At 37.3% G+C, this 25958-nt stretch overlaps 1 protein-coding gene across 1 annotated transcript in view; it reads right to left on the bottom strand.

The window, feature by feature from the left end:
- MIPEP (mitochondrial intermediate peptidase) overlaps positions 1-25958 on the bottom strand; it is a 69955-nt gene that overhangs the window by 22234 nt on the left and 21763 nt on the right. The window contains exons 11-16 of the mRNA XM_071736035.1: positions 22541-22694; positions 21540-21617; positions 20374-20578; positions 17038-17147; positions 10206-10280; positions 4228-4347 (exon numbers count right to left, since the gene is read on the bottom strand). Coding sequence (XP_071592136.1) covers positions 4228-4347; positions 10206-10280; positions 17038-17147; positions 20374-20578; positions 21540-21617; positions 22541-22694 — 742 coding nt within the window. The remainder of the gene's footprint in view (positions 1-4227; positions 4348-10205; positions 10281-17037; positions 17148-20373; positions 20579-21539; positions 21618-22540; positions 22695-25958) is intronic.

The raw sequence follows: 25958 nt of genomic DNA on the forward strand, positions 1-25958 counted from the left end.
AAGAACAGCTTAATGGAAGACCATGTAATTTTAAAAAATGCGAAATGTACTATTTGGCAGCAATCTGAAAAAGAACCCACATTCACTGTGCCTCACTCTTCAAAATCAAAATCACTTTTTCTCAAAACCACACGTCAAATCAGCATCTCCCAACAAATTTCCAGGATAGAAGGAAGGAAAGTTACTAAGATGGACAGAAAGTTAATATTTAAGTTAATAACATTTTTTTGGAAAAAAGTATCAATAATTCAAACCTATACTATTTTCCCGAAGCAAACTCAGGCATGATAATTTGGACAGCTGGTGCTTACTGTAAAACCACTTCATTATTGGGAGCTCTTTGCTGTAATTGCAGGAAACTGCAATCTCCACTATCAATGCAGAGCCTGATTACCCTCAGTCTCATTTTTTGTTGCCATACTGAACCAAAACCCACAGCAGGAGATTGGAATTATTATGCTTGGTGCAGAACTAAAAATGGTGTATTGGGAAGTTCTGATGACTGTCTTAAAAGAAAGTAGTTTTCAAGTCTGTACTTGGGGGACAGACAGGGGACTAAGCAAGAGATCACGGGGAGAAACTTTGATCACGTATCAGGTTGATCAAAGCGTCACCTGATCCCTTTTTAAAAAATCTCTCTGGGCATCCTGGAGACAAAGGTAGAGAATACTAGGAGAGATACTCTAAAAGCAGACTGTTTTCAATTGCAAGGCAAGCCTCTCTTTGCTTCACAAGAGATGCAAAAGAAGCAATCATTTGAAGAAAAGTTTTGAGCGGGAGTAGAGTAAGTACTGAATTCCCCAGTGCACACAGATTTCAACACCACGTACATCCAGGAAGAAATAGAAGGAAAATGTGTAGTCATTATTATTTGGTTTATTTTGCTTTCTTAGAAGAGTCTAAAGGAAGACTGATTGTTTTTTAAAGGCTTCAGAAGGACTGAAGAATCCAGCCTGTGCAAAATTTCTATTCATCTTCCAAATTCAGAACACAGACCTTCTCTGGCAACAAAACCACCAGACACTACAAAAACAGGCAAGCAGATGCATTTCCCTGTCTCCTGCCTAGCAACAGTCAGCTTCTGGATTCAGTAATAGATTACAGAAATCCCACTGGAATTCTATCCTCTATGAGCCAGCAGTAAACCCTCTGTGCTTTTCAACAGATAAGCAATGGCCAGCCAAAAATTAAGATTTGCATTCTTCAGGAAAACAAGGTCTTTTGGAGTGCTGCTCCTGTGCTTCCATCTGTCTACAGCCTGCTTTATCCTTCCTTTTTGCCTTGCATGTGGCACCAGCTGCTGTGACTGCCTGTGTCAACACAGCCAATGCAAACACTACTGCATGCAGAGCAAACTGTCCCAATGCCTGCAAAACAGCTGAATGGCAAATACAGACTTTGAAAGCCTTTTCTTCCCTCCTAATGTTGGCACATAAGACTTGATATTTGCAGAGGATGATGCTTCAGTTTACCTTAAAATACACAGCACTGCATAGGTACAGCACCATTTACTTATTAGGTGTAGTTTATGTGCCTCATTTTGGACATATCATAACAAAAAGATGCATACAAATTGTCCTGTTATCTGAGCTGTACCTTGGGATGAAAGAAATTCATCTGCTAAGATACCTGCTGGGCCATTACTTCAGAAAATGAGCCTGCACAAAAGCCCAAGTACATTCAGAGCATATTTACTAAGTTTACTTGCTTGTCAAGAACACTGAGAGAGAGTTAAGATTTATCAGGAGGAGATAATAATGGATGTTTGTGCAGCCCTGGCTACCATGCTACCACAGAAAATCATATTAATGCATTAAGATCTTCACCAAGGAAGAATTACTTTTACCCAACAACACTAAATTAAGGCATACAGCCTGACTTAGCAATTCATAATTGAATCTAAACATACTGAGAGTAGATAAAATTGAAATAATCAAAATACCTTGTTTTTCCTGCCAGCCATGTATGTACCTAGCCAAATGACAGACAAAAATGAAAGCTGGTCTCTCTTACTATATTTCAATGTCTAGCTCAGAAGTGAAATGAGAGGAAGGAATGTACTCTCCTCACTTAAATAAAAAAACCTTTTACTTTGAAAACATTGTGGGTTTTTTATCTAAACTGAAAACCTTGGAAGAAAGAGCAGCAAAGGACAGCAAGGCAAATTACAGACATTAATTACAGAGCAGTAACATTCTTTTAATGTAGTTTTATTGAAATTTAAATTTTATTACAATTTTTTACTAGACTTACTAATTCTACATTAAAAAATGTAAAGAACATCTACTATCTGACAATTCAAAAGCTCACAGTACATTTAGCTTGAACAAAGTTCCAGCCCAAAACTTGATGTCCCTTTTCATACTGAGGCTCTGCTTACAACCAGATGCTATGCTCTTTTAAAGGTAATAGCTTGACAAAAAAATATTTTAATGGAACAAAAAATGCAGCCTAACTTTCAAAGCAGGAAACTTTTGTTCACTGCTGGAGAGCTGGGCCAAGAGGAACCTACTGAGGTTCAGCAAGAACAAGTGCAGAGTCCTGCACCTGGGAAGGAACAACAAAATGCACCAGTACAGGTTAGGAAACAATCTGCTAGAGAGCAGCCCCATGGAGAAGGACCTTGGAGTCATGGTGGACAAGAAGTTATCCGTGGGACAGCGATGTGCCCTTGTGGCCAAGAGACCAATGGTATCCTGGGGTGCATCAAGAAGAGTGTGTCCAGCAGATGGAGGGAGGTTCTCCTCCCCGTCTACTCTGACCTAGTGAGACCTCACCTAGAGCATGGCATCCCACTCTGGGCTCCTCAATTCAAGAGGAACAGAAATTTACTTGAGAGAGTACAACAGAGGACTACGAGGATGATGAAGGGACTAGAACACCTGCCTTATGAAGAAAGGCTGAGAGACCTGGGGCTTTTTAGTCTGGAGAGAAACAGACTGAGAGGGGATCTAATTAATGTGAATAAATATATGAGGGTTGGGCATCAAGCAGGAAGGGACAACCTCTTCTCACTTGTGCCCTGTGATAGGATAAGGGGCAATGTATTCAAGACAGAGCACAGGAAGTTCCACCTCAACATGAAGAAGAATTTCTTTATTGTAAGTGTTACAGAGCCCTGGAACAGGCACCCCGGAGAGGCTGTAGAATCTCCTTCTCTGGACACATTCAAGACCCATTTGGATGCACTTCTGAGTGACCTGCCCTTGTTTTGGTCCTGCTCTGGCAGGTGGACTGGACCCAATGATCTTCAAAGGTACCTTTCAAGCCCTGACATTCTGTGATTCTGTGATAACACCTACAGAGGAGCAGTGTAAAACAACACTTTGAAAAATACTAAGTCAGACATTGTATTCTGAAGATATCTTGCTTCTATTTGGCTGACTTCACCAGGCCAGCAGAGGCAGTACAGTTTCAGTGAGGAAAAGGCTGAAGCAAGGATCTCTTAACACCCTTCTCAGAGAACTAAAGTCACATTTTTGCTAAGGAGAAAAACACATTTCCTGAGAAGCAGAAAACAAACAAAGGAGCTCAGTATTCTGACTAAAGCGTCAAACACTTCAGTGATTTGGGCCATGTTGTGGCTGGGAATTCAGCTCCAGATAGCCCAGGATGATTTTCACCTATGCAGACTGCACCTTTTCATGTCACACAAAGTACAGAACACGTGCATAATTAGTCATGATGTAGACCAAAATTATGTAGTTCAGTAGAACTCAAGGCTTTAACACTTTCAGCTACCACATGACAGGATAAATAAGTGACATGCTGAAGGTTACAGCAGTACAGTGAGAAAAAGTCACTCCCAAGTCCTATTTCACACTGACTTGTCCTCACATGCTGACACTAGCAGTATACAAACACCAACAAGCACAGTGTTTTGTAGCCTTTTACAAACAGTCCTTTGCAAAGCTAGAACAAATTCTCTAATATATTGTTTCCAGTGTCTGCCTTAATAAAAAAATAAAAGAAAATGTAATTAAGTTCAGCATGCAAGACTACACCTGTGCAAAACCAGGTACACTCATTATATTTTTACTTTTAGCTGAAAATTTCCAGCACCTTACTCTCTCTGGATAAAGCAGCTAAAAGAAAGAAAACTCTTTCAACATAACAATATAAAAGTAAGCATGAGAGCATGCAGGGCAAGGGGCAGGGCGAGGTAGGGGTACTAATATGCTATCAAAGAAAAGATGTAGCTTATAAAGCCAGTATGTTTCTACTCACTGTATTAGGTACATATGGCAATCCATAAATTTTCTCCTGTGTTTCCTTTAAAATTTCAGTGGTTGATTTTTCTAGAGGATGTTTCCCATGGTAGATTTGGTCCAAGGCAGCATAAAATACCTGAAGATATAAAATACATGTTCATTTTTGGCACATTGCATTGGCATTTGACAAACTGAAAAAAAATGTAAAAAGACAAACAGAAGAACAGGAGATAGACAATGTGTAGAGGAAAGAGTTGAAATAGGTATGGTTGAGTAAATCTTCTGGTTTCAGTAAAGGAGAGAAACACGATTTTTGAGCCAATTACCACCATCATGAGCTATGACAAATCCATATTAAGGTCACTGAGAACACTGGCAGTACTAAATTGTCTGATTTTTAAAAAAAAAATTATGACCTTTCCGTAAATCCTTTCAGGGATTGTCTGTTTAAAAAGAGTATTTAAAAATAGATTTAATAAACAGACTTAAAGTTATGTGAGTGAATAAAGCAAATTCCACGACATGTGCATGCAGCCATAAGAACATATCACACCAGGAGGAACAAGGTACCACCCAGACAGTGATCATAAGAAGCTGCACATGGAGCTCTTGATGCCCCCAAGCTTCTGCAAGAGCTCTTGGACAGTGTAGTACTTAGGCAGATGCTTCCTTCCTCTCACAGTCTGAGCAATAAATTGCTGCAGCACAAGCTTCACCTGAGACCAGACTGCACAAGGAGGGTGCTCTACCCCAGAGGCAAGAGCTGGTTCATAGCAATGCAATTCCTGTGCAGAAGCAGAACACAGACATGACTAAATCCCTAAAGTGTCTGGAGATGAGGAAAGCAGCACCAATAAAAAGACTTTTCAAGATAAAGCTAGAAAGGCAGATTATCTGGCACTTCAACAGGAAACAAGAAATCAGTATGGATGGAAGACTGTGCCAGGGCTCAAAGGATGCCACCGCTGAAAAAAAAGAGATTGTTGTTTGGTTTTTTTGCTTAATATGAAGATTTCCTGTCCCATGGAAGTACAGGAAAGACGTAAGAAGAAGATACTCACTGCTGTGCAGCAGAAGATATTTTTTGAGGAGTTTGATGGATCCAGATATTTTAAGCCAAAGAGATCCTTTCAGGCCATTCTGTGGTAGGCACATTTCATAGGAAAACTGACAGTAGGGAGCCTCAAAAATCTTCTATGCAAGGGATGAAGCAAATAATTTGGCTAGAGATCTGAGCCCAGTGACACTCCTAGAGATACTGCAATGCATCCCCAATGGGATAAACAAACTGCTTCAGGAATTATAAACACACAATGCTAAATTTTTCTGGAGAAAAGGCTGTTTGGCGGCATTCTCCATGCATGGAGAATGGATGTTCTATATGATCTAAAAAAAACACTACCCCCTCTACCTGTGAAAAAATTCTTTAATGTGAATTTGAGTACATGAACATTTTGACCTCTTTAAATATTTATTAGATTTCAACATTAGAGAGGAGCTGGATGCAACTGGGCTGGTGAAGGGACTCGAGCACAGATCCTACGAGGAGAGGCTGAGGGAGCTGGGGCTGTTCAGCCTGGAGAAGAGGAGGCTCAGAGGAGACCTCATCACTCTCTACAACTCCCTGAAAGGAGGGTGTAGCCAGGTGGGGGTTGGTCTCTTTTCCCAGGCAACCCTCAGCAAGACAAGAGGGCACGGTCTCAAGTTGTGCCGGGGGAGGTTCAGGTTGGACATTAGAAAGAATTTCTTTACTGAGAGGGTGATCAAGCATTGGAATGGGCTGCCCCGGGAAGTGGTGGATTCTCCATCCCTGGAGATATTTAAAAAGAGACTGGATGTGGCACTCAGTGCCATGGGCTGGGAACTGCAGTGGCAGTGGATCAAGGGTTGGACTTGATGATCTCTGAGGTCCCTTCCAACCCAGCCAATTCTATGATTCTATCATTCTATGAACACATACACCAAAGATGTGATGGTTTCTAAAGGACTATATAGCATACAGAATCTTGATAAATCCTTTGACAGCATTTTCAAATTATAAACATATTATAAATGTGACAATCTAATATTTAAAAAAAAAAAAACAAGCTGAGGGTAATAAGGAGGGGGATGAAGAAGCCACAACTTGCAGGACCTCCTGCCAGATTTCCTGGATCCTTTGGCATCTTGCTTCAGCCCACCTTTGATCCTCTCTTTTCTATCTCCCAGCCTTATTAGGACCCATTTGCGGTTGCCCTTCAATGTTCCTTACAAGATGGAGCTGACTGCTCCACAGTGGACCTTCTCTAAAGTAAAATTTGTAGTTAAGTAGTTTGTGGTCAGGGAGCTGGAGCAAATGCCTAGCAGACAGGTAGAGGGGAAACAAGGGCAAATGGAATGGGCTGCCTGAAGAACAACATGGTAATAAGCTTTCCCTCGATTCTGGCACATGGAAAGCATGGGAAGAAATCTATAAGCCAGGCCACCTGGACAGCAGGTTAACAAAAATAAAACAAAACTATCCCTGAAAATAAACTTGAACAAACTTTATACCCATAACCATTCCCATGTACAAACCACAGTTCTGTGTGTTTACACAGGTCTTTGAAAGAGGATGTGAAAAGAAGACACATCCCAGGACTACCAGATTTTAGGTGACACTGCTGAGCACCATGCTAACAATATTAATCAGTGGTTAGAAGGTGATTTTTAGTTCCACTAAAACACATTTTGCAACAGACCTAAAAATATAAAAAGGCCATAAAATCTATCTTCATACTATCTATTTTGCACTGGCATTGGTATTTATTAGTTTCATTTAATTTTTGTTCTGTCTCCTTGACTGCTTAATAGTATTATCACAGATTCATAAAATAGTTGGAGTTGGAAAGGACATTGAATGGTTATCTAGTTCAACCCCCCTGCAGTATGCAGGGACATCTTCAACTAGATCAGCTGCTCAGAACCTCATCCAACCTGACCTTGAACATTTCCAGGGATTGGCATTTACCACCTCCCTCAGCAACCTGTTTCAGTGTTTCATCACTTGTTAATACGTAAACAATTCTGCATCTTCCAGTGAAGTTACTACTAACTAAAAGACACTGGGACTTAATCTGCATGGCAAAAGCTTTTGAGAAGGGTCTATGGACCCCCCTATCGTTCCTCAAGCAATTGACAGTAGGAGCTGGAAACAAATGCAGAGGTATCTTCAGACTGAAATGTGTGTTTTCCTTCCATTAATTATTATACTTTTGTATCTCCATACAATGAACAACAATACACACTTCTATAAAGGAATTTGTGAACTATTTGCCATGGAATCAACTTTTCTGGGACATTTTTCTGAATTAATAAACAGAATGGCCAGCCAGTCTCTTTGAAATGAGTGCATATTGCTGCAGGCATTACATCTGAAATCTCAATAAATACGGTGCTGAAAGTAAGAAATGAATAATACTATTCAGTGTGGCATTGTGGTCATTTGGCATGGACTGAGACTGGTTGAACTTTAGTTACACAAGAGTAATTTGAGGGAAACCAGCCTGCAGAATCACAGCACTATTGCCAACACCAGTCAATTATTAGGCACCCACATAAATCTGATCCCTCCAGAAGTGGGTGTTTTCTTCCCAGTTCTAAAGCTACAAGATCTGGAGTCACTCAGAAACAGACACTACAGAGACCCCAGGTGCAGCTGAGGGCCAACAGGAGCAGTAGGAATTGCACAGCCCACCCCATGGCACTGCTGCAATGAACCCTCCCTGACTGACTTCTGGAGCACAACCATTTCTCCCACCACAGGACAGGAAGGGCCATGTCAACTGTAACCTGTGACTTAAAGCATTCTTGGTATCCAAGCCCATTTAGCCTCCACACTGCCAAATTGGTCTCAAACCTTGACAAGATTATAGCAGATATATACTAAAAGCTGAAGGGAAACCTGTCAGATCTGTATTTCACAGAATCATAGAATGGTTTTGGCTGGAAGGGATCTTAGAGATCATCTCGTTCCAACCCTTCTGCATGGGGGAGAGATGTTCAAAGTTCCATCCATCCTAATCTTGAACACTCCCAGGGAGGAGGCATCCACAACTTCTCCTGGCTAGTCAATATAGCTGTTATGGACATATGAGAAATGCATATGTGCATATGAAAGCATTTAAGCATCACTGGTGGTTATTAGACTGCACACTGGCAAATTATTCTGTGTTGATACATTTAATGAATAGAGGTCCAGCACTAAGCATTCTCAGGATAAATTTTATTTCAATCTAGGATTGGTTTTCTCCCTCAAAAAAACCCTCCCTTATGAATTAATTATATTCCTGCCCACATTCTTTCTGGACTCTCAGCTATCTCTATATGTAGTTTTTAGAGCCAGGAATATACATTTCAAAATCAGACTGGCAGAGAGGGTGCAGTTATTTTCATGTCACAGAGGTGTAGCCACAGACAGCACCCTTCTTGTTCACACCTCCTGCACAACCAATGCTGGCCACTGGCAACCAACACCACACTGAACACATAGTTTAAAAATACATTAAGTTTAACCAATGAAAAAATACACATACACACTGAAAACAGTGTTATGTCTGGTTTTGATTAGTGTAACTGAACATTTACACATTTGCAGGTCCACACTGTATTCTGATAGTTTTAAATCACTATAAATAACTGCAGAGAGGAAACTGCAAATATTTAACCAAGTTTTACATTTAAATCAACTTCAGTTAACCAGCACAACCCATAGGGCTGCAGTCATATGGGAACTTTTCAAAATGAAGAATTATGAAGATCTGATCTAAAAATTTGTTCCTATCCACTTCTCAAAAATAATGACTAATCTTTATGATGGTACTAGCAGAGTTATCTCACCTAAATAGTAGGTCAACTGTAAAAAGAAGAATTATATGCTTCTATCTTAAGGCAAAACAAAGAAAATGAAATCCCAAAAATCACTCAGCAGAAGCTTGCAGGATACTTACTGCAGCCAAACCCTCATTGTAAAAAAACTTGGCTGGATACTGTTGCTACTGTTCACATCTGAGTAGTGCTGTTGCAGGACTGAAAATACCCATTTTACAAAGAGCCCTAATTTCCTTTACTTATAGAATCTCATAAAAACATAGAATATCCAGGATTGGAAGGAACCTTAAAGATCATCCAGTTCCAACCCACCTACCATGGGCAGGGACACCTCTCACTAGATCAGGTTGCTCAAAGCCCTGTCCAGCCTGGCCTTAAAAACTTCCAGGGATGGGGCTTCCACCACCCCTCTGGGCAACCTGTGCCAGTGTCTCACCACCCTCATGGTGAAGAATTTCCTCCTAACATCTAATCTAAATCTGCCCTCCTCTAGTTCAAATCCGTTCCCCTGAGTCCTATCACTACCTGACATCCTACCTCGTTTAAGAAACGCAACTCTGATAGTTTGTTTATGACTGATGATTCACACCTACCCACAGAGAAGAAAAGCTTATGAATAAATATAATTATATTTACAAATATAATTACTGGCACTGTGAGAGAGAAGTCTTACAGCATTATAACTCAGCCACCAATTCTGATGGCAGTAGCAAGTTTCCCCTTTCATAATGGAACTGCAGAAGAGAAGGAGTTCAAAGCATATTCCAGGAAATAAACGATCTGGTTTGGTTTTACTAAGGTGACCCATATCTCTCAGTCCTGCTACACTTCAATGATCCAAAGGTACATGATAATTCCTTTCCTTCAAGTTCTCCTAAAACAAGTCCAGTAATTAACAACAATCTTAAATTCTGATAATCCAACAATTTTCAAAAGTTGTGGTTTTCTTATTTTCCTGCAGATTTAGACATTTAGCTTTAAGCAGACAGAACACAATACATTCACAAAAAATAATATAAAAATGAAAATTTTTTTCACTAATTTACATATAACTTGCTTCTACATTAAAATAAATATTTGGTAAAATTTTAAGAATTAAATATGTTCTGTAAGTTCTAGATAGAGACTAGAATGAAAAGAACATACCTGGAGTTGCATATCAGCTGCAGCACACACCTTTTTAGACTCACACAGTCTTGACACCATGTTTTTTGGCAGTGGCTTGAATAAAAAGGTCACAACATACTTAGAATTGTTGCATATAGTATGCTTAATACTATAAAAGTTTGAAGACTCCTCCCCCCCAAAAAAAAGACTTATTTGAAGTGCTTTGCATTGAGGAAGAAATTCTTACTTGCATCAAACAAAGCATTAGTTTTGCATTAAACTAAGCATCAAACAGACAATTAAAAAATCAGGAATAATTTATATAAACAATCAAGACATAACTTCATCTTGTTTTTTTTCCTATAAATTGATACCATGTTACCTTAGATGCCTGTTAAAATATTACAACCTTCTTTAGAAAGAAAGAACACATGGAGCAGTTGAAGTCCTCCTAGGTAAACCTGTTTCATCTTCAAGACCAGGTATTATACCAGATTCTCCTGTTGGTCTTTGAGCATAGTTCACTTAGACTTACACAGAAGGCCCCATAACTCTCCTTGAGCTGGCTGGGTTTTTATAATTTTTTGTAACAACTGTAAAAGCATCAGGCCTTCTACCCTAACCCACATAAAATGCTTGGTTGTAGTGAACAGTAAATATCTGCACTTTGAAATTCTTAACAAAGTTGAATTTATTCCACATCTATGGCAACAAAACTAGGTGTGGTGCCACAGCCTGAAACTCAGAGACAATTTTCAAGTCATTAAGCAAACTTTTTTGTCTTTCTATCCAGCCAATTACATCCAAAGACATTTCTTTGTCTACAAGTACAAAGACTTTAATGCCAGATTTTTAAGAATATCTGTATATGAATGATTGACCTTACACTTCTTCTGTGCTTTCTGAAGTTTTTCAATAGATGTCTCTCAAGTAAGTATATTCTTTTCCTTTTGCTGTTTTATTAACTGAATGTATTAAATAGATATTAAAATAACAGGGCTCTTAATATAAAATATTAAGAAATCTACTAACAGTGGTACAATATAATACAGATGTTTGGCATTACACTGAAATCTGAAAGTACAACCTGCACTTTTACAGTGTGTTGAGGTGCTTATGAAATTATACATGAAAGTCTACAGATCCTGACGGAAGAGGCATGCATTTAGATTCTGTGATTATGTGCAAATGATACAACTTGGAGACAAACTGTTAATGTTCACAGATTAAAAAACAAACTCCAGAGAAGTTATACATAAGTGAGGAAAATGTTACCAATTAACTCTGTGAAATCTGGAAATAAAGACAAATAAGAAAAACTCTCAAGTTGTGCAGCTGTTTTATTCACCAGCTTGCCAAGGCTTGTAACCTCTTAACCAAGACAAACGTTAGCTGGGTCAAGAATGGGACAGAACAACATCCACTATTTTGCCTGTCATAAATGTGCACAGCTGTTAAATTTCAATACAGGAAAAATGAACCAATGAGCATGAAGTTTGTCCTACAGTATATCCTTGTTAGACCACTATTTACCTAAATACAAAAATTCTCTTCAAATTACCTGGTGACTTTGGACTAAGGGTGAGAATAAATGAGCAGCTACCCATAGTAATAAATACGACTACCTTAAGGCTCCATACTGGTTTTAGTATTGTTGAAAATACTACTTAATTATGTGTAAAAGTTATTGAGGAAAGAAGCAAAGTAGAAAAAAAATTACAGATGGTAAAAAGCATTTTGTTTCTCCTAGCTCCATGAACAACTAGTTTTATTCTCTTATACAGAGTGAGGCATGAACTTCAATGACTTTTCATTGTGGAACTAAAGCACGTGTGCGTTTGCAGTAACACATTTTCAGTTGTTATGCAAGAAAATCTTTGCATAAGGAAACCTGCAGAATTGTGAACAGATTTCATTATTAATCACCAAAACTATCAACAAGTGTTGGCTGCTTTTTGGAGGCTTTAATTTCCTAGCGTAGTAGTGCAGTAGTGAATTAAACAAAACTGATTTCTTCTAGGGACACCTGTATTTTGGATGCAGTAAAACAGGAGATCATTGGATGGGAATTCTTAAATTGTACTCTGGTCAGTTCTAAAAAAGCAAAACAACTAAAAGCTTGGCAACAGCAAAGATGCATATTTTACTCAGATACAATTTAAGCCTCAAGCCAAGAGCACTCCTATCAGTAAGGTCAAGCCAGTTCTTTCAACATAATGGATTTCTGTATAATATCTTGGCTATATTAAATCATGGTAAGGGCACAGGCTTTCAGCTGGTACACAACATAAATAGAACAAAAGTCACTAAGATTTTGGGAAACCACTGTCCCACAGATCCTGAAATGAAATGGGAAATCCAAGTCTGCAGTTCACTGGAGGCACAGAGCAGCAAGGTTCAGTGATGCACAGACTTTCTAAGCTCACTGGGAGAGCTGGTCACATCCAGCCCTGCACAAGAAACAACTGAAGCAGGTCTAATTCTCAGTTAAGACCTAACCATTTCTTACAGACTCCCCAACTAAGAAAGTATTGTGTTCTTTTGACTGTACTACAAATAGATGACCTCCAGCCAGAGGTCTGCTGAGAAGGCAGCCTCTGCATCCACCCGTTTCTTCCTTCTGTTCTGCTACAAGCATTTATCCAATTCTAAACTGAATTCTTAAGGAGAGACAGAGAATGCTCATTAATACTGTACTGACATTTCTTCATTTAGGAGATGATTAGCCCCACCTTCTAGAGACCAAGTTAAATGTAGGTAATACCAAGAGCCTCCGAGAAAATCTTTTTTTATTATTTGCAGCCACATGAATATCAAACAATGAAGGTCTACTCTGCCCTGAAGATCAAGCTGTACTGTTTGAGCAGATTAAAATCAACAGGAAATTACAAATCATTCTTATGACAATACCTATTGACAAAAAGGCACAGGAGAAAGACAAGAGAAGTTCTTTTGTTTACACCTATCAGTCCTACTGATCTGGCTCAAAGATTGTGCGATGATAATTCACAAGCCAAGTAAAATTTGGCACCAGAAAAACATTGCCAGAATCAGATTAAATTGAAAGAGTGATAAAAAGAAGATCACTTATTTATCCCAAAGCACCTTTGGGATTTTAAAATTTAAGTTTTCAAGGAACTAAAATTAGACTTCAGAGGGTTCTTCAAAGATCACCCCTCATGTTCAAAGTTTGTTTGTGTAAACACCAGGCACAGATACTATAAGGTCTCAAATGTACTGAGGAAGATCTACTGCTTCAGACAATAGAAACTTTCTCTTTGCTCATTACAATCTCATAGAGCCCCTTAATAAGCAACTGAGTGCAGGAAAAAATCGATCAGCATGATTATTTGACATATCCTGAAAGATGAGCTTTCTGATAAAACCAGAATCAAATAGTCATCCTCCTCCTAAAAGAAAGACTTCACAGAGCTTTAGCTAAAACTATGTTTAATGGAATAACCATTCAAATTTTTAAAATTTAAACACTTCCATGCTTTACTTCAGGTTCCCTTTTTCCATCCTTCTATAAGAAACTTTAAGATCTTGGCATGAGTTTTTCAGCATGAATTCCCTGAGTCCCAAAACACATTCAACTCCTTACTGCTGCGTAGTAGCCATGGCAGATTATGACTGTTTACTATCTGTGGGTTTACTCTTGTAATCATGCTCATACAATACTGCCTTTGGAATTCCACCTCTGTGAAAAATGAAGTCAGTTCAAATTTGAACAGCTGAAATTCTGACCTTTGTTAAAAAGAGCCTCCAAAGGCACACAAACTTAAATATATTTAGCTTAACAGACCTACCACATATCTGTGCACTTAGGAAACGAATTAAACCAACACAGTGATACAAAATGGTAAGTATGGACCAGATTGTCTGCTTAAGCTTAATTATAACCTCATTTTGGCACTGCTTGACTTCATGAGCTTACCTGAGTAATTCAACTTCAGTGACTAATTAGCACAGCCCTCTTCATTCTTTTTTTTTTTCCTCAAGGATTTTCTGTTATGAGTTATCTTTAAGATGAAAGGAAAACTAGGCTTGCTACTTTCTTGGAACAAATATTTTTGTGCTGGCCAGCTTTTTGAACTAAATACACAAAACTTGTTCATTTTGCCAGAAAAGCTTGCAAGCTTTTTTACTTCTCAGTACTTAACAGTACAACCACCCAAAATGCACAGAAAGTAGAGACAAGCTTTCTACAAACTTCAAGATATTTTGGATCAGATATTCATGATCCACATCTATATGCATAATGCATTCTGATCTTTGAAACCCTGCCCACCAAATCTTTTTTCTGCAACCCTACTAAAAAGCAGTATTCAATAGTTCATATGCTTTAATAATCAAAACAACAGTCCTTTCCCCTACTCTTCCCATAAGCATAAGCACTGATCTTAAGTGAAGATCCTCAGGATTACTCCTTCTACAACTGGCTTTTATGGCAAAGGCAATCGTAAAATGAGACTACGCTATCAAGTTTTTTCTGACATAATTATGTTCAGTGGGAGTGTTGAAAATTACACCACCTAAAATTTATGTGCAAAAACTAGAGCATACTGCTCCTATAGTAGCAACATTGAAAGAAGGATCCTTTTCCAAATTATCTGCACTGCCCCCTCAACAGTCTGTGCCAGTAAGAAGCCCTCCATCTGTCAACTACACTAATGTTGTTCTACCGGATGTTGTTTAACTCTTGCACGGAAAAACTCAGTCTCTTTATTCATAAGAAGAAACTTAACTAAAGTTCTCATATGGAACAACATTTGGATTAAATGGTTTTATGAATTTTGTATTCTAGCTTTTTCATGAGGACTAATTTTTTTTTCACATAAGTGAAAAACTGGAGAAGAAAATAATAAAATCAGAAAATGGTTTGGGTTGGAAGGAACATTAAAGATCATCTTGTTCCAACCTCCCTTCCATAGGCAGGGACAAATGTTGATTCAAATTTCTATTTGCACACCAGAAAAATTAGTCAGGGAATAAGCACAGAAAATAAAAGCCCCAAAAGGATTTTTGTGAAGTTGCAAGTGTAAGAGATCTGGGATTTTCTATTAAAAGTATTTTGTAACATATACACATAGATAAAACATATACAAATAGATAAAAGTAATTGCTTTAACAATCACTAAATTTCAAGAAGAGAAAATATTACTTCAATCTATTTCTATTTAAAAGACAGTAAAAAATCTGGTATCAGATTCTGAAATGATACATCAACATTCTTCATAGATGAATCAACATAAGCAAAACCAGATTTATATATGTTGGCTAATGCTGTCAAAATACATTCACATTTTTTTTTAAAGTAATTAAAAGGAAGCTGTCTAAAGCCCTCGAAAGCCACACAACAGTTTCAGGCTCTTTTTGTCATCTTCCAGCATAATCCTTCCTTGCCCCCTTCAAGACTGAATTTCTACATTCAACCTCTTCCAATAGCTCTCTGAAAGGGCAAGATTTCACCACCAATAAACAGAAGTAGTTTATGGAAATGCCAAAATGGGACACAGTGTCTGGTTCTTAGCTTTTGCACTGCAACTAAAGATGGTTTAGATTTGTTAAGCCATTTTGAAAATACAAAGACATACATAATGTTCTGCAAATCTCTTTCAGATGTTTTAGTCAAGCTCATTCTTTGAACTCATATGCAATCAGATTAACTCCACAATGTTTAAATACAACATGAACTTTATAGGGAACACTAGAAAGAAGTATGTGAACTCGAAACATATAAATGATGAACACTCCTGAGCTGAGTACCTTTAAATGCCAGGTTTCAAGGAGACTTTCTTTATGCAATCAGTTCCGCAGAAATGATTGCTCTGATTAAAAAAAAAAAAAAATTAAAAAGGCAGATTTACAGGGCAAATTTCTTAGACATTATCTATTAAAATGGAAGTTAAGCAATGCACATTTCTCAATGTACAATGAAGGCAAACTGAAATACACTCAATCTTTGTATTGGATAAAAAGCTTCAATTAAGTGTAATGCTACAAAACACAATAGGCTTTCTTGGGTGTGCATCAATGGGTAGTCTGTTCTTCAGTCACAACAAAAGAGTACACTGAAACTTGCCTCAATGAAAATCAACAGAAAGATCTTTGGTTATTGTTTACTGGTTTGTGTATTTTTGAAATGGCTGTGCAAATATAAATCAAGTTCTTAAGCCATGCGTTGATGCAGCCACCAGAAGTCCCCTTGTTCAAATAACACCATTTTCTAAATTTCCCATAGAAAATCATTCTCCTTGCAGTAGAGTGGCATAATTTTATGTAAAAAAGGGATCAGAATTTTAATGCATATTCATGAATGCCAGTATCTAACTAATCCTAACCTAATGCTAAATAAACCACTTTTCACCACTAAATACTGCTACCCCAGTCTCTGCTAAAAATGGGACTTTTAAAACATGGCAGATAATTTCCATTTATTTCCATGATTTGGCACCTGAGCTTTAGTTTAAGAAAGAGTTTATAAAGTTCAGTGATGCATTACTACTTTTGTCATACCTCACCCATAACTAAATTAAATATTCCACACGACTTGATTCACATAGAAGTTGTTCATCTAGTAAACTAAGTCTGTGTAGTGTAGAACCTACACAACCTTTGTAGGAAAAAAATGGAAATTTTAAATATGTAATTTCAACCTTGTATATAAAGACTTTTACAGATTACATTTATCTTTTCAGCAATTACAGTACTAACATTTTTTTTTCTGAATAACTGAATTTTTTATGTAAAAATAATTTGTATACATTTTTATTTCTTCTTCAAAAATTCTTCACAACATGAAAATATGATTCTTTTCCTGAATACATTTATTCCTATTTTCAATATTTTACATATTAATTTTCCCTACCTGTCCTGTTTTATAATGTCTTGCAAACTGGTTAACCACTCGATAGTCATTAGCAAAGTACTCCATCAGAATTGAGGGAACTTCAGCAAAATCAGTAGAACATCTGGTTCCTAGAGGTAGAATAATTGAACACATTAACATTTGCTATTTTCATTAACACAAATAGTTAACTCTTCCCAAAAGGTTTTGCAACTTTCAGTTTGGACTTTTGGTGAACTGTAATGTTCTTTCATTTATTAAGTCAATATTTTTTTTCCATAGCATTATTTTACATATTGCCAGAAAAGCCTCATTGTAATCCTACACATTTTACTACAAATAACAAAGTAAAACAAAATATTTGAACAGCTGGGTGAGGCACCTTATAAAGCTCTGGGTCACACCCTTTTTAAACTAAACCAGACTGCAGCCAAACTGGCCTTATGTGAAACACCAAATCTATTTGTGTCCTAAACTTAAATCAAATCACAATGTAAATAAAACTCTGCCTTAATCCCATTCACAGTTACAATTTTTAGCTTCCATCTGTTTGCTGAGCTTATTTATGCTTTATATTAACCTTGTTTCATAATACCATCATTCATCCAAGGAACACTCTTACAGATTGAAGACCTGTTCTAAATGCACTGATGTAATATCTTAGCAGTTGGTATTTTTAAAATGTATTTTCCCAAAAACCTTACTTAATCTTTATCAGCACCTTACACAATGGAAGTTACTAAGAACTGTAACACATCACCAAATCAAAGCTGCGTTTTTAATTTCCATAATTAAGTTAGGGATGTACAAAGTGGTTGCTTTAATAACAGCCCCACTGGGTCATCACCTCTATCCCTGTCTGCATTCAAATGTCATGTCAACATTCAAAACTAGTCTTAAATAAAAGTATGGGGTTTGCTTCTACTTATATTACTCTTTCTTGAAGACTATGTTATAAAATAACAAATCTTTCTCTAATTTTTAATCTGAATTCATAATTTATGCTCAATGTATCCTGATCAATAATGCTTTTCACTATAAATAGCATTTCTCACACTGTTTTTAACATCCTAAATTGAGAGTACCTATGTAATCTCAGTCATAGACAACTATAGGCAACAAAGTTCTCTGCACCTCCTTCAGTCTGAATCCACCTTCAGACCAGAGACACAAAACCATGCCCAAGCACTGCAAGAGGTTTCACCAGTATCTTTCTTAAGCGTTTTAATACTTATTGTTGTTAGATATACCTGGTGTAATTTCAAATCACAATCACTCCTTTTACAGACACATTAGCTATTTGTAGTTCTGCATCAACATATGAAACTGTTCTGCTCCTCCACCACTGTTAAAATACTCATTTGTTAGCAAAAAATCTTTCTACTTTTAAATGCCTGATCTGCACTGTATAGTTCTGAATTGCATTTTATTAACTCTGCAGTATCCAGTCATTCAGTTCTTAGAGAATACTCCAAACCTTCTTTCATGTCAGAACATTTCATTAGTAGTCCTCTTTAAGATAATTTGAAAATAATTTTTAAAAAAACCTAAAACAATTATTCCCAAGACAAATGCCTGCAGAACTACACTGATTTTTTCCCCAGCCATTTATGTTTTCTTAGTGCTCCTTAATAAAGTGTTGTAATTCTTTTAGTAACTATTAAAAAGTCTTCCAAAAAATTATGGCATCTGAAAGTCAGAAAGGTAAAAGGTTGGGCAGTTACTGGGGATAAGTTAGACCACCTTTAAAACAAGTATAAGTATCCCTTAATGCATAATAAACCAAAAAGGAATGCAGGTCAGGTTTTATAAAAATCATATGTACACACATATATTAAACAATCAATAAATGCATATAATAAAATAACAGATTAACTTAAAAAGATACATTAAGTCATAAACATAAAATATTATCCAAGGATAATATTTCCACAAGGGAAACAAGGGAGAGTAGGAAAAATGTCAAATACTCCTCAGTTAATCTTAACTAGAATGTCAAAATCTTTGTTCTCACAATAGCCTGTAGCCAGCTTGTTTCCAGACTTTGCCATTCTAGTGTCTCATGAGAGCAGATGGCCTAACAGACATCCCTCAGATGATTGTCACACATTCCAAACCCTAAAAAAAGGGTACTTTGCAGCAGGAACATGACTTAACTCTGACACTACTGCAGTACCAGATCTGCTGTGAAATCCCCTTGGGACACAGGACGGCCTTGAGTTAAGGCAACCCCAAAACCATACACCAGGGCTCATGGGAAGTCTGACCCGAAAAATTAACCACTTCCTGCCCCTTCAAGACTTGGACATGCAGATACATATGATTCATCACAAGAGAACCCCACCAAAGCAGTTACTTTGGACATGTAAGTACTCCTGGAGGTGAAGATGAGCAAGGCCATTTGTACAGAAGGAGCTGGGGCAGAACAATTAACCATTCCAAGGAGTATACCCAGCTTCTGCTGAAAGAGCTACAATTCAGTCTGTTTGGTTGTGGTGTTTTGTTTTTTTTAATAAGTGACCACTGCAAATGGTATTTTCAGCATGTTACTGTAGAAGAGGATATACCAAGCTGTCCACAGGTAAAAAAAGAAGCATGCCAAGCAAATGCCTTTGACCCATTTGCCACAACTGGAAAAGGTCAGAGCAGCCTGCTGGGTGAATACACTCACTGCCACTGCTTAAGAAGAAGGACTAAATGGAAAAAAGGGAATATTCCTGCTACATGTACCTACTAAGCTATGATTTCATATTTGTTCATGTTCATTTATGTTACCAAAAAAAAAAAAAAAGCCTACCAGTTAATCATGCTTCCCAACACAATACATATTTAATTTCTCAACTTTCCTTTACTCAGAATCAACTAGAAAAGGCCTGACTTTACAGATTTTCCATATTGTCAGTGCATGCTCTTTGCAAGAGCTAATTTCCTGATTCTCCTTAATCAATTTCCCAAATAATTTCCAGCTCACGATTCAGCATGTTTTTGCAGTAGGTAGAAGTTTAGCTCAGTTTCTTTTCAGTCCTCCAACTAATCCATCATTAGAAACTCTACATAAGGCTAACTCGCAAGAGCATATGCAACAAAAGATCAGCAGTACAGAAAGAAGAGACTCAAATGCCTAATTCTTAATGGGAGAAAAAGAATATTCAGGTGGTGTTTGACTGATTTTTTTATAAAATGTGGGGATCTGTCATTGTATTTTCAAGTATTTACTAATGTAGAAAAACCAACATGACTCAAGCACTTCTGGTTTTCACCTTCTTTTCTTTCTTCCCTTTTTTTTTTTTTTTTTAATTTACTCACTTCTTCCAGAAATTAAACATTTAACTAAAACAAAAAAACACTGTTTCTTACCAGTGACATGCTGGTACCGAGTTCTTCCTAGCATAGAATGCATAGCATGTCCCATTTCATGGAAGAGATTCTCCATCATGCCAGGACTTAGCAGAGTTGGTGCACCCCTTGCTGAACGGGGCAGGCTAAGCATAAGAACTACTACAGGGAGCTGGTACTCCCCATTTTCCTTTAGCCGTCCTCCACGAACTGTGAAGTGACAATCCTAAAAGCAAACATTTGGACAACCATTGTCATTGTATCAATGATACTAAAACAACGATGATATTTTAAAATTAAAATATTAAAATGAACCCAAATATATATTCAGTTACACAAGCTGAATTCAAAGGTCATTAGCAGTGCTGTTCAGTAGCTGCACACTGTTTCTTCATTTGCTTCATAATCAAAGATACTACCTTGTTCCACAAAAAAACCTGTTTTGCTTCTAGAAAATGCTGTAATTTTTTTTAGAATTATTAAAACCTCTATTTTTTTCTAAAACAAATATCACTAGCACAAAGAAATTTACTGATGTGCCAAATCCATAATTTCTAGACTAAATTCTCAGTTATTCTTCTTTATAAAATATACTGCACAGCACTCATACTCTACTGTGAAATATTAGCAAAACAGAGTAATACATTAAACTAATGTATATTTAACATTTGTCCACTTATCACCTCACTAAAGGTGGTAATTTGCAGCTGCTTCTGCAGAGTGGAGTCTATTTTATTGCATCACATAGTTAATATACTGGCACTGGGCATTATGAGTAACTGAGCCACAACAGCTGAAACCATCAACCATTTTACATAGAATTTTGAATAAAATTAGTTGTCATTATGAGCTTTCATCCTTAGAGCATATTGAAATATCAGATTGTGTTTTTTTTGCAAATAGTAGGCCAGAAAATACGTGTTTTTAAATCTGCCATTTCTCTAAACAGTGCCTATCATTCTGCAGAACAAGTCATACTTCAGCCCAGTGGGTGCCATTTTTTAAACTAAAGGTTACAATAATATTTTATCTAAAACCACATTTGGAGTTACAGACTTTCTCTGTTTAAATTTAATATATTTTAAATCAAGATAACTTTTCCTACACTTACATTGAATGCAAACAGCCCTAACCCTATAGTCATGACTCAAATAAAACCCACACTACAATCAGATCATAAAAATTACCTGATGTGGTTTATCAGGTCGCTGAAAGAAGTCACAATAGATGTATCCTAGCAAGCCTTCAGTTTCATGAACAACAGCCTAAAGAAAAAAGAAGTTATTTCCCCAGTGAAAGCACTGTTAAAATGTAGATACAGTATTCTAATCCAAAGATTTATAATGACCAATTTACAAACAAACTAGGAAGAATATATGTAAGATCTGTTCATCATTTCAGCTGTGAAATATATATATAAGGTTCATAATTTGTTGCTCAAACTACAGCCATTTCTGCATTTCACTCAAAACTAATGTGTAAAAGTTTACTATTAAAAATAATGCTGTCTGTAGCCCCTAAATTACTTCAGAGAAGCCAGCAGTAACGGAAGCTGATTTACCATGAAAATATAAACAGAAAGTGTAAGGAGTAATTATAAATTGACCCACATGACTTAATGAACAGCAGCTCTAGATGGAGGTAGAAGAGCAGCAAAGATCTGACAGTGAATACACAGGCGGAAGACAACAGAGGAACCTGGAAACCTGACAAGGAAACTGTTGCCCAAGTTTTTATTTCTACCCTCCCCTAAAAGACAGCAGACAAATAAAGATGTAAAAACCAATCTCAAAGATGAGATGTCATACAGAATACAAATTAAAAAATGAGACAAGGACGTGACAGCTAGAATATGCAGCTATAGCGTTCTGGTCATCTACAGTCATCTGCATATTGAAACAAAAAAAACCTGGCAGGGCTCTTTCAGGAGGATGGTTTGAGTGGCACAACAAAAAACTCTGAACACAGAAATTACGTCTGATTCAGGCACCCTTTTAATAAATGCCATAAAATACCAAAAGGCACTCAGATAGTATAAAGCTCATGAAGTTTAACTTCAACTAAAATTAGACAACTAATGTATGGTTTTGATACCCAATTTAAAAACAAAATCTGATTCCTGGCTTAGAGGAACAAATCTTCTTAACTTCCCTTTGCTGTTTCAGATGCTGGAAACAAGAATACTTACCAACTTTCTAACATCTTCAGACCAAACCTCTCCTCTCTGTGTCTGTTCAGCATAAAGGGAGATTCCTAAGAGCCGACTGAACAAAGAGTTCAATCCTTCCATGCACGCCCCAAGAGAGAAAAATGGACAGTACAAGCCAGGATCAATGTTGTACCTGAGGAAACACGAGAACCCCAAAACAGTGAGTTACTTGAGCTCACAAACTACAGTCTTTCAACTCACAGGATGTGACCAAACACACCAGATAAGCCTCAAGGCCTCCATATTTGGCCTTGTATTTCAAATAGCAAAACTAAGCCACAGACCAGTTATGGCACAGTGCTACACAGTAAATAATTTTTCCTTATAGAATCATAGAAAGGTTTGGGTTGGAAGGGACCTTAAAGATCATCTAGTTTCAACACCCTAACCATGGGCAGGGACATCTCCCACTAAACCAGGATGCTCAAGGCCCCATCCAACCTGGCCTTCAACACTTACAGGGAGGGGGCATCCACGTATATTCAAATTTGGATACCAAATTCAGCAGATGTTTACTATGATTTTCAGAGATGTGGTTAACACATAACTCAAACAGACCATGGCAGACCCCACGGGTGGCCAATCTGCAGCTTTTGACCTGGAAGAGGTCACAGGAATGCAAGCACCACTTCCCAATGCTGCTGTGTGGCTGCTTTATCAGAACAGGACAACACTTCATGTTAATTGCAATGAATCACCACACTTAGTTGAAATACCAAATCAATACCCCTGTTTGCTGGGGGGCACAGAGGAAGAACTCTGAAACAACTTCATGTTATGTTTTGTTTCTGTAAAAAACACAGATACATACTAGCAGGAGAAAACTGATATTTCTTTATGGATAGGAGAGCTAACATTATTGTATTACAGGGAGAAGGTAAGGGCCTATTTCTTCCTCATTTCTCAGCACTCCTTGAACATGTGCATCATCTCTATGAATTTATCCCATGATGAAGAAAAGAACATTTTCTGAAAGATATTTTATCACACACTATCACTATCCAAAGTGAGGGGTACAGGGGGAAATCAGTCTACAATAGTTTCATCTTTTGGAAAAGCAGGATACTTATCCCTCCATGACTGAAAATAGCAGTAACAGACCAGACTGCCTTAAGGCAGGCTCTGCAGGAGAACTAGTCCCCTACCCTGGCTAATGTTTGAAGATGTCACACTCTTTGCATTTTTAGTACAATGATGTACTGATTAAACAACCATTTTAATAGTAACCACACAAAGTTAATGTCAGTCATTTCTGGTAGAATATTGTCAGGATCAAACCTCTCCCATATTTAATATTGTGTTAATATTCCTCCTGACAACAGAAAATTGCAAAAAAGTTTTGAGAAAGAATATTTTGTTATACAGAATGCCAAAAAAGAAAAAATGTTTCTAGTTTTGATCTCACTTATGTCTCCATTTCTACCTTGCCTACTAAACCAGCAAACAAACAAAGATCAAAGATGAAGACACTGACAAATCCTCAAATAGCACTAGTGTCTTATAACACAAGACTGATATTTAATTTACTTTTGGAGGATCCTGTGGACAGTGGAGACTATTATAACTTATTTGGCATGCAAGGTTTGTCTGTTTTTTTCTAGCCACTGCAACATCATAGGAGTTATGATGAAAGTGATTAAAATATGATACTATAAAGCAATTTTTACAAATTAAGATAATCAATAGCACTTTTAAAAATAAGTATTGGGTACTGAAAATAAGCTACTGCTCCAGGAAGTGGATACTACATCTTCAGAAATCTTTCTCTAATACCAGTCTATACCCACTAAGCAGTAATCATTCCAGCCACTGAAACACAGATTTCATTCAAAAGTTTTGAGTTTGTTCCCATCTCATATATGAACTCTCTTTTCACAAATGAAGACCAACTATCACTGAAGAAAGCCTAACCCCAGACTTGCACTGATTCCAGGAAAACTTTTTCTTTGGGCTAGTTTAGGAACAGAAATTAGCCAAAACCTCAGCTATCTGAAGCTGTGCTATAACCAAAAACTCAGTTACTGGAATTATTAATAGATGACCTTGTGTTTCAGTGGCAAGAGCAACCGTAAGACAGTTCTGAGCTCCCACCTTCAAGATTCAATGTTACCCACTGCAGAATAAAAAGTGTAACACTAGGTAAGATTAGAGAACAATGGGGGAAAGGGAAGACATTAATTAAAAAGATATGAAGATTTCACAGAAACAAAGAATACTCAATAAGCAGAACAGGAAATTCTACAATCTCGAGTAGATCTGTAAAACTGGAATCTGGCTGAAGGGTGTGGGTGGAAAAGTATTTGGAAGAGTTTACAGACAAACTACATGCTCCCTTATTGAAGGTTTTTGCTCGATTCCAGGCATTCAAACGGTAGCAGCCATTAGCAACTTCATAGTTTCCAGATGATAGGAAAAAAAGCATCTGTTTGCCAGCAAATGATTACCCAACCTCGATTATTCACAGCTTCATCACCTTAGTGAAACTGCAAAAAGACAACATTTCCCAGGCACAGCATTTCAGCCTCCAAATTCATGCTAATCTAAAACACTGTAGCACTACTTCTTGGCAGCAACTGGGACTGTGATCATGACAGCAAGCCAAACTTCTCTTCCCTCAGCCCTGGGAATGAAATTTCTAATGCTGTTCAGGGGTCTCAGGTTGTATCTTCAAAACACACTCTGATCCAGGCCAGATTATCTAGAAGACAACAACAAAAAAAAAACTCTGGGAAGAAGACTTCTCTCAATACACTCCTTTAGCACTTCAAACTGCCCTGTAACAAAAACAGAACTTGTCTGTGTAGAATGCAGAACCTTTTTGAGGGCTGATCCAAGACTGTAAAATTAATTTCTCCTGAAGCTAAAGGGGAAACTCAGTTCATCATCTTTTAACCCAGGTGTATGGTGTTTCTTTGATCATTTTTTTTCAAATGTGAACCAAGTGTAATTGAAAATGCACACAACATGTGCAACACACAAACTGAAAATGCTTACCAGCAAGACCCTACCAAACCAAGGCTTTCCACTGCACATTACTTCTCTATTGATAGAATAAAAGGAAAAAAACTTCAGTTAATGAACTAGCTGTAGAGACAGAATTTATAGAAAAAGGAACAGAGTATCCAAAGTACTAGAGCTTAGCCCTGAACTGGTGAGAGCAAAGCAATCTTCATAATCTATGCGTCAATAGCTGTTGACAATCCTACTGTGCATATAATTATTTTTATTATACTACACTTTCACTTAGCAGCATTTCAAATAATTACTTTATGCATTCTTTTCCATCTATTATCAACTGTGGAATTGGATAATTCTTCAACTTTGTTCCTTACATTTAAAACAAAGACCAAAACATTTAAATAAAACTGCAAGAAGTAGCTGCTTTAATACAAGCACA

This window comes from Heliangelus exortis, chromosome 1 (genome assembly GCF_036169615.1).
Source record: "Heliangelus exortis chromosome 1, bHelExo1.hap1, whole genome shotgun sequence".
In the NCBI taxonomy this organism is placed as follows: domain Eukaryota; kingdom Metazoa; phylum Chordata; class Aves; order Apodiformes; family Trochilidae; genus Heliangelus; species Heliangelus exortis.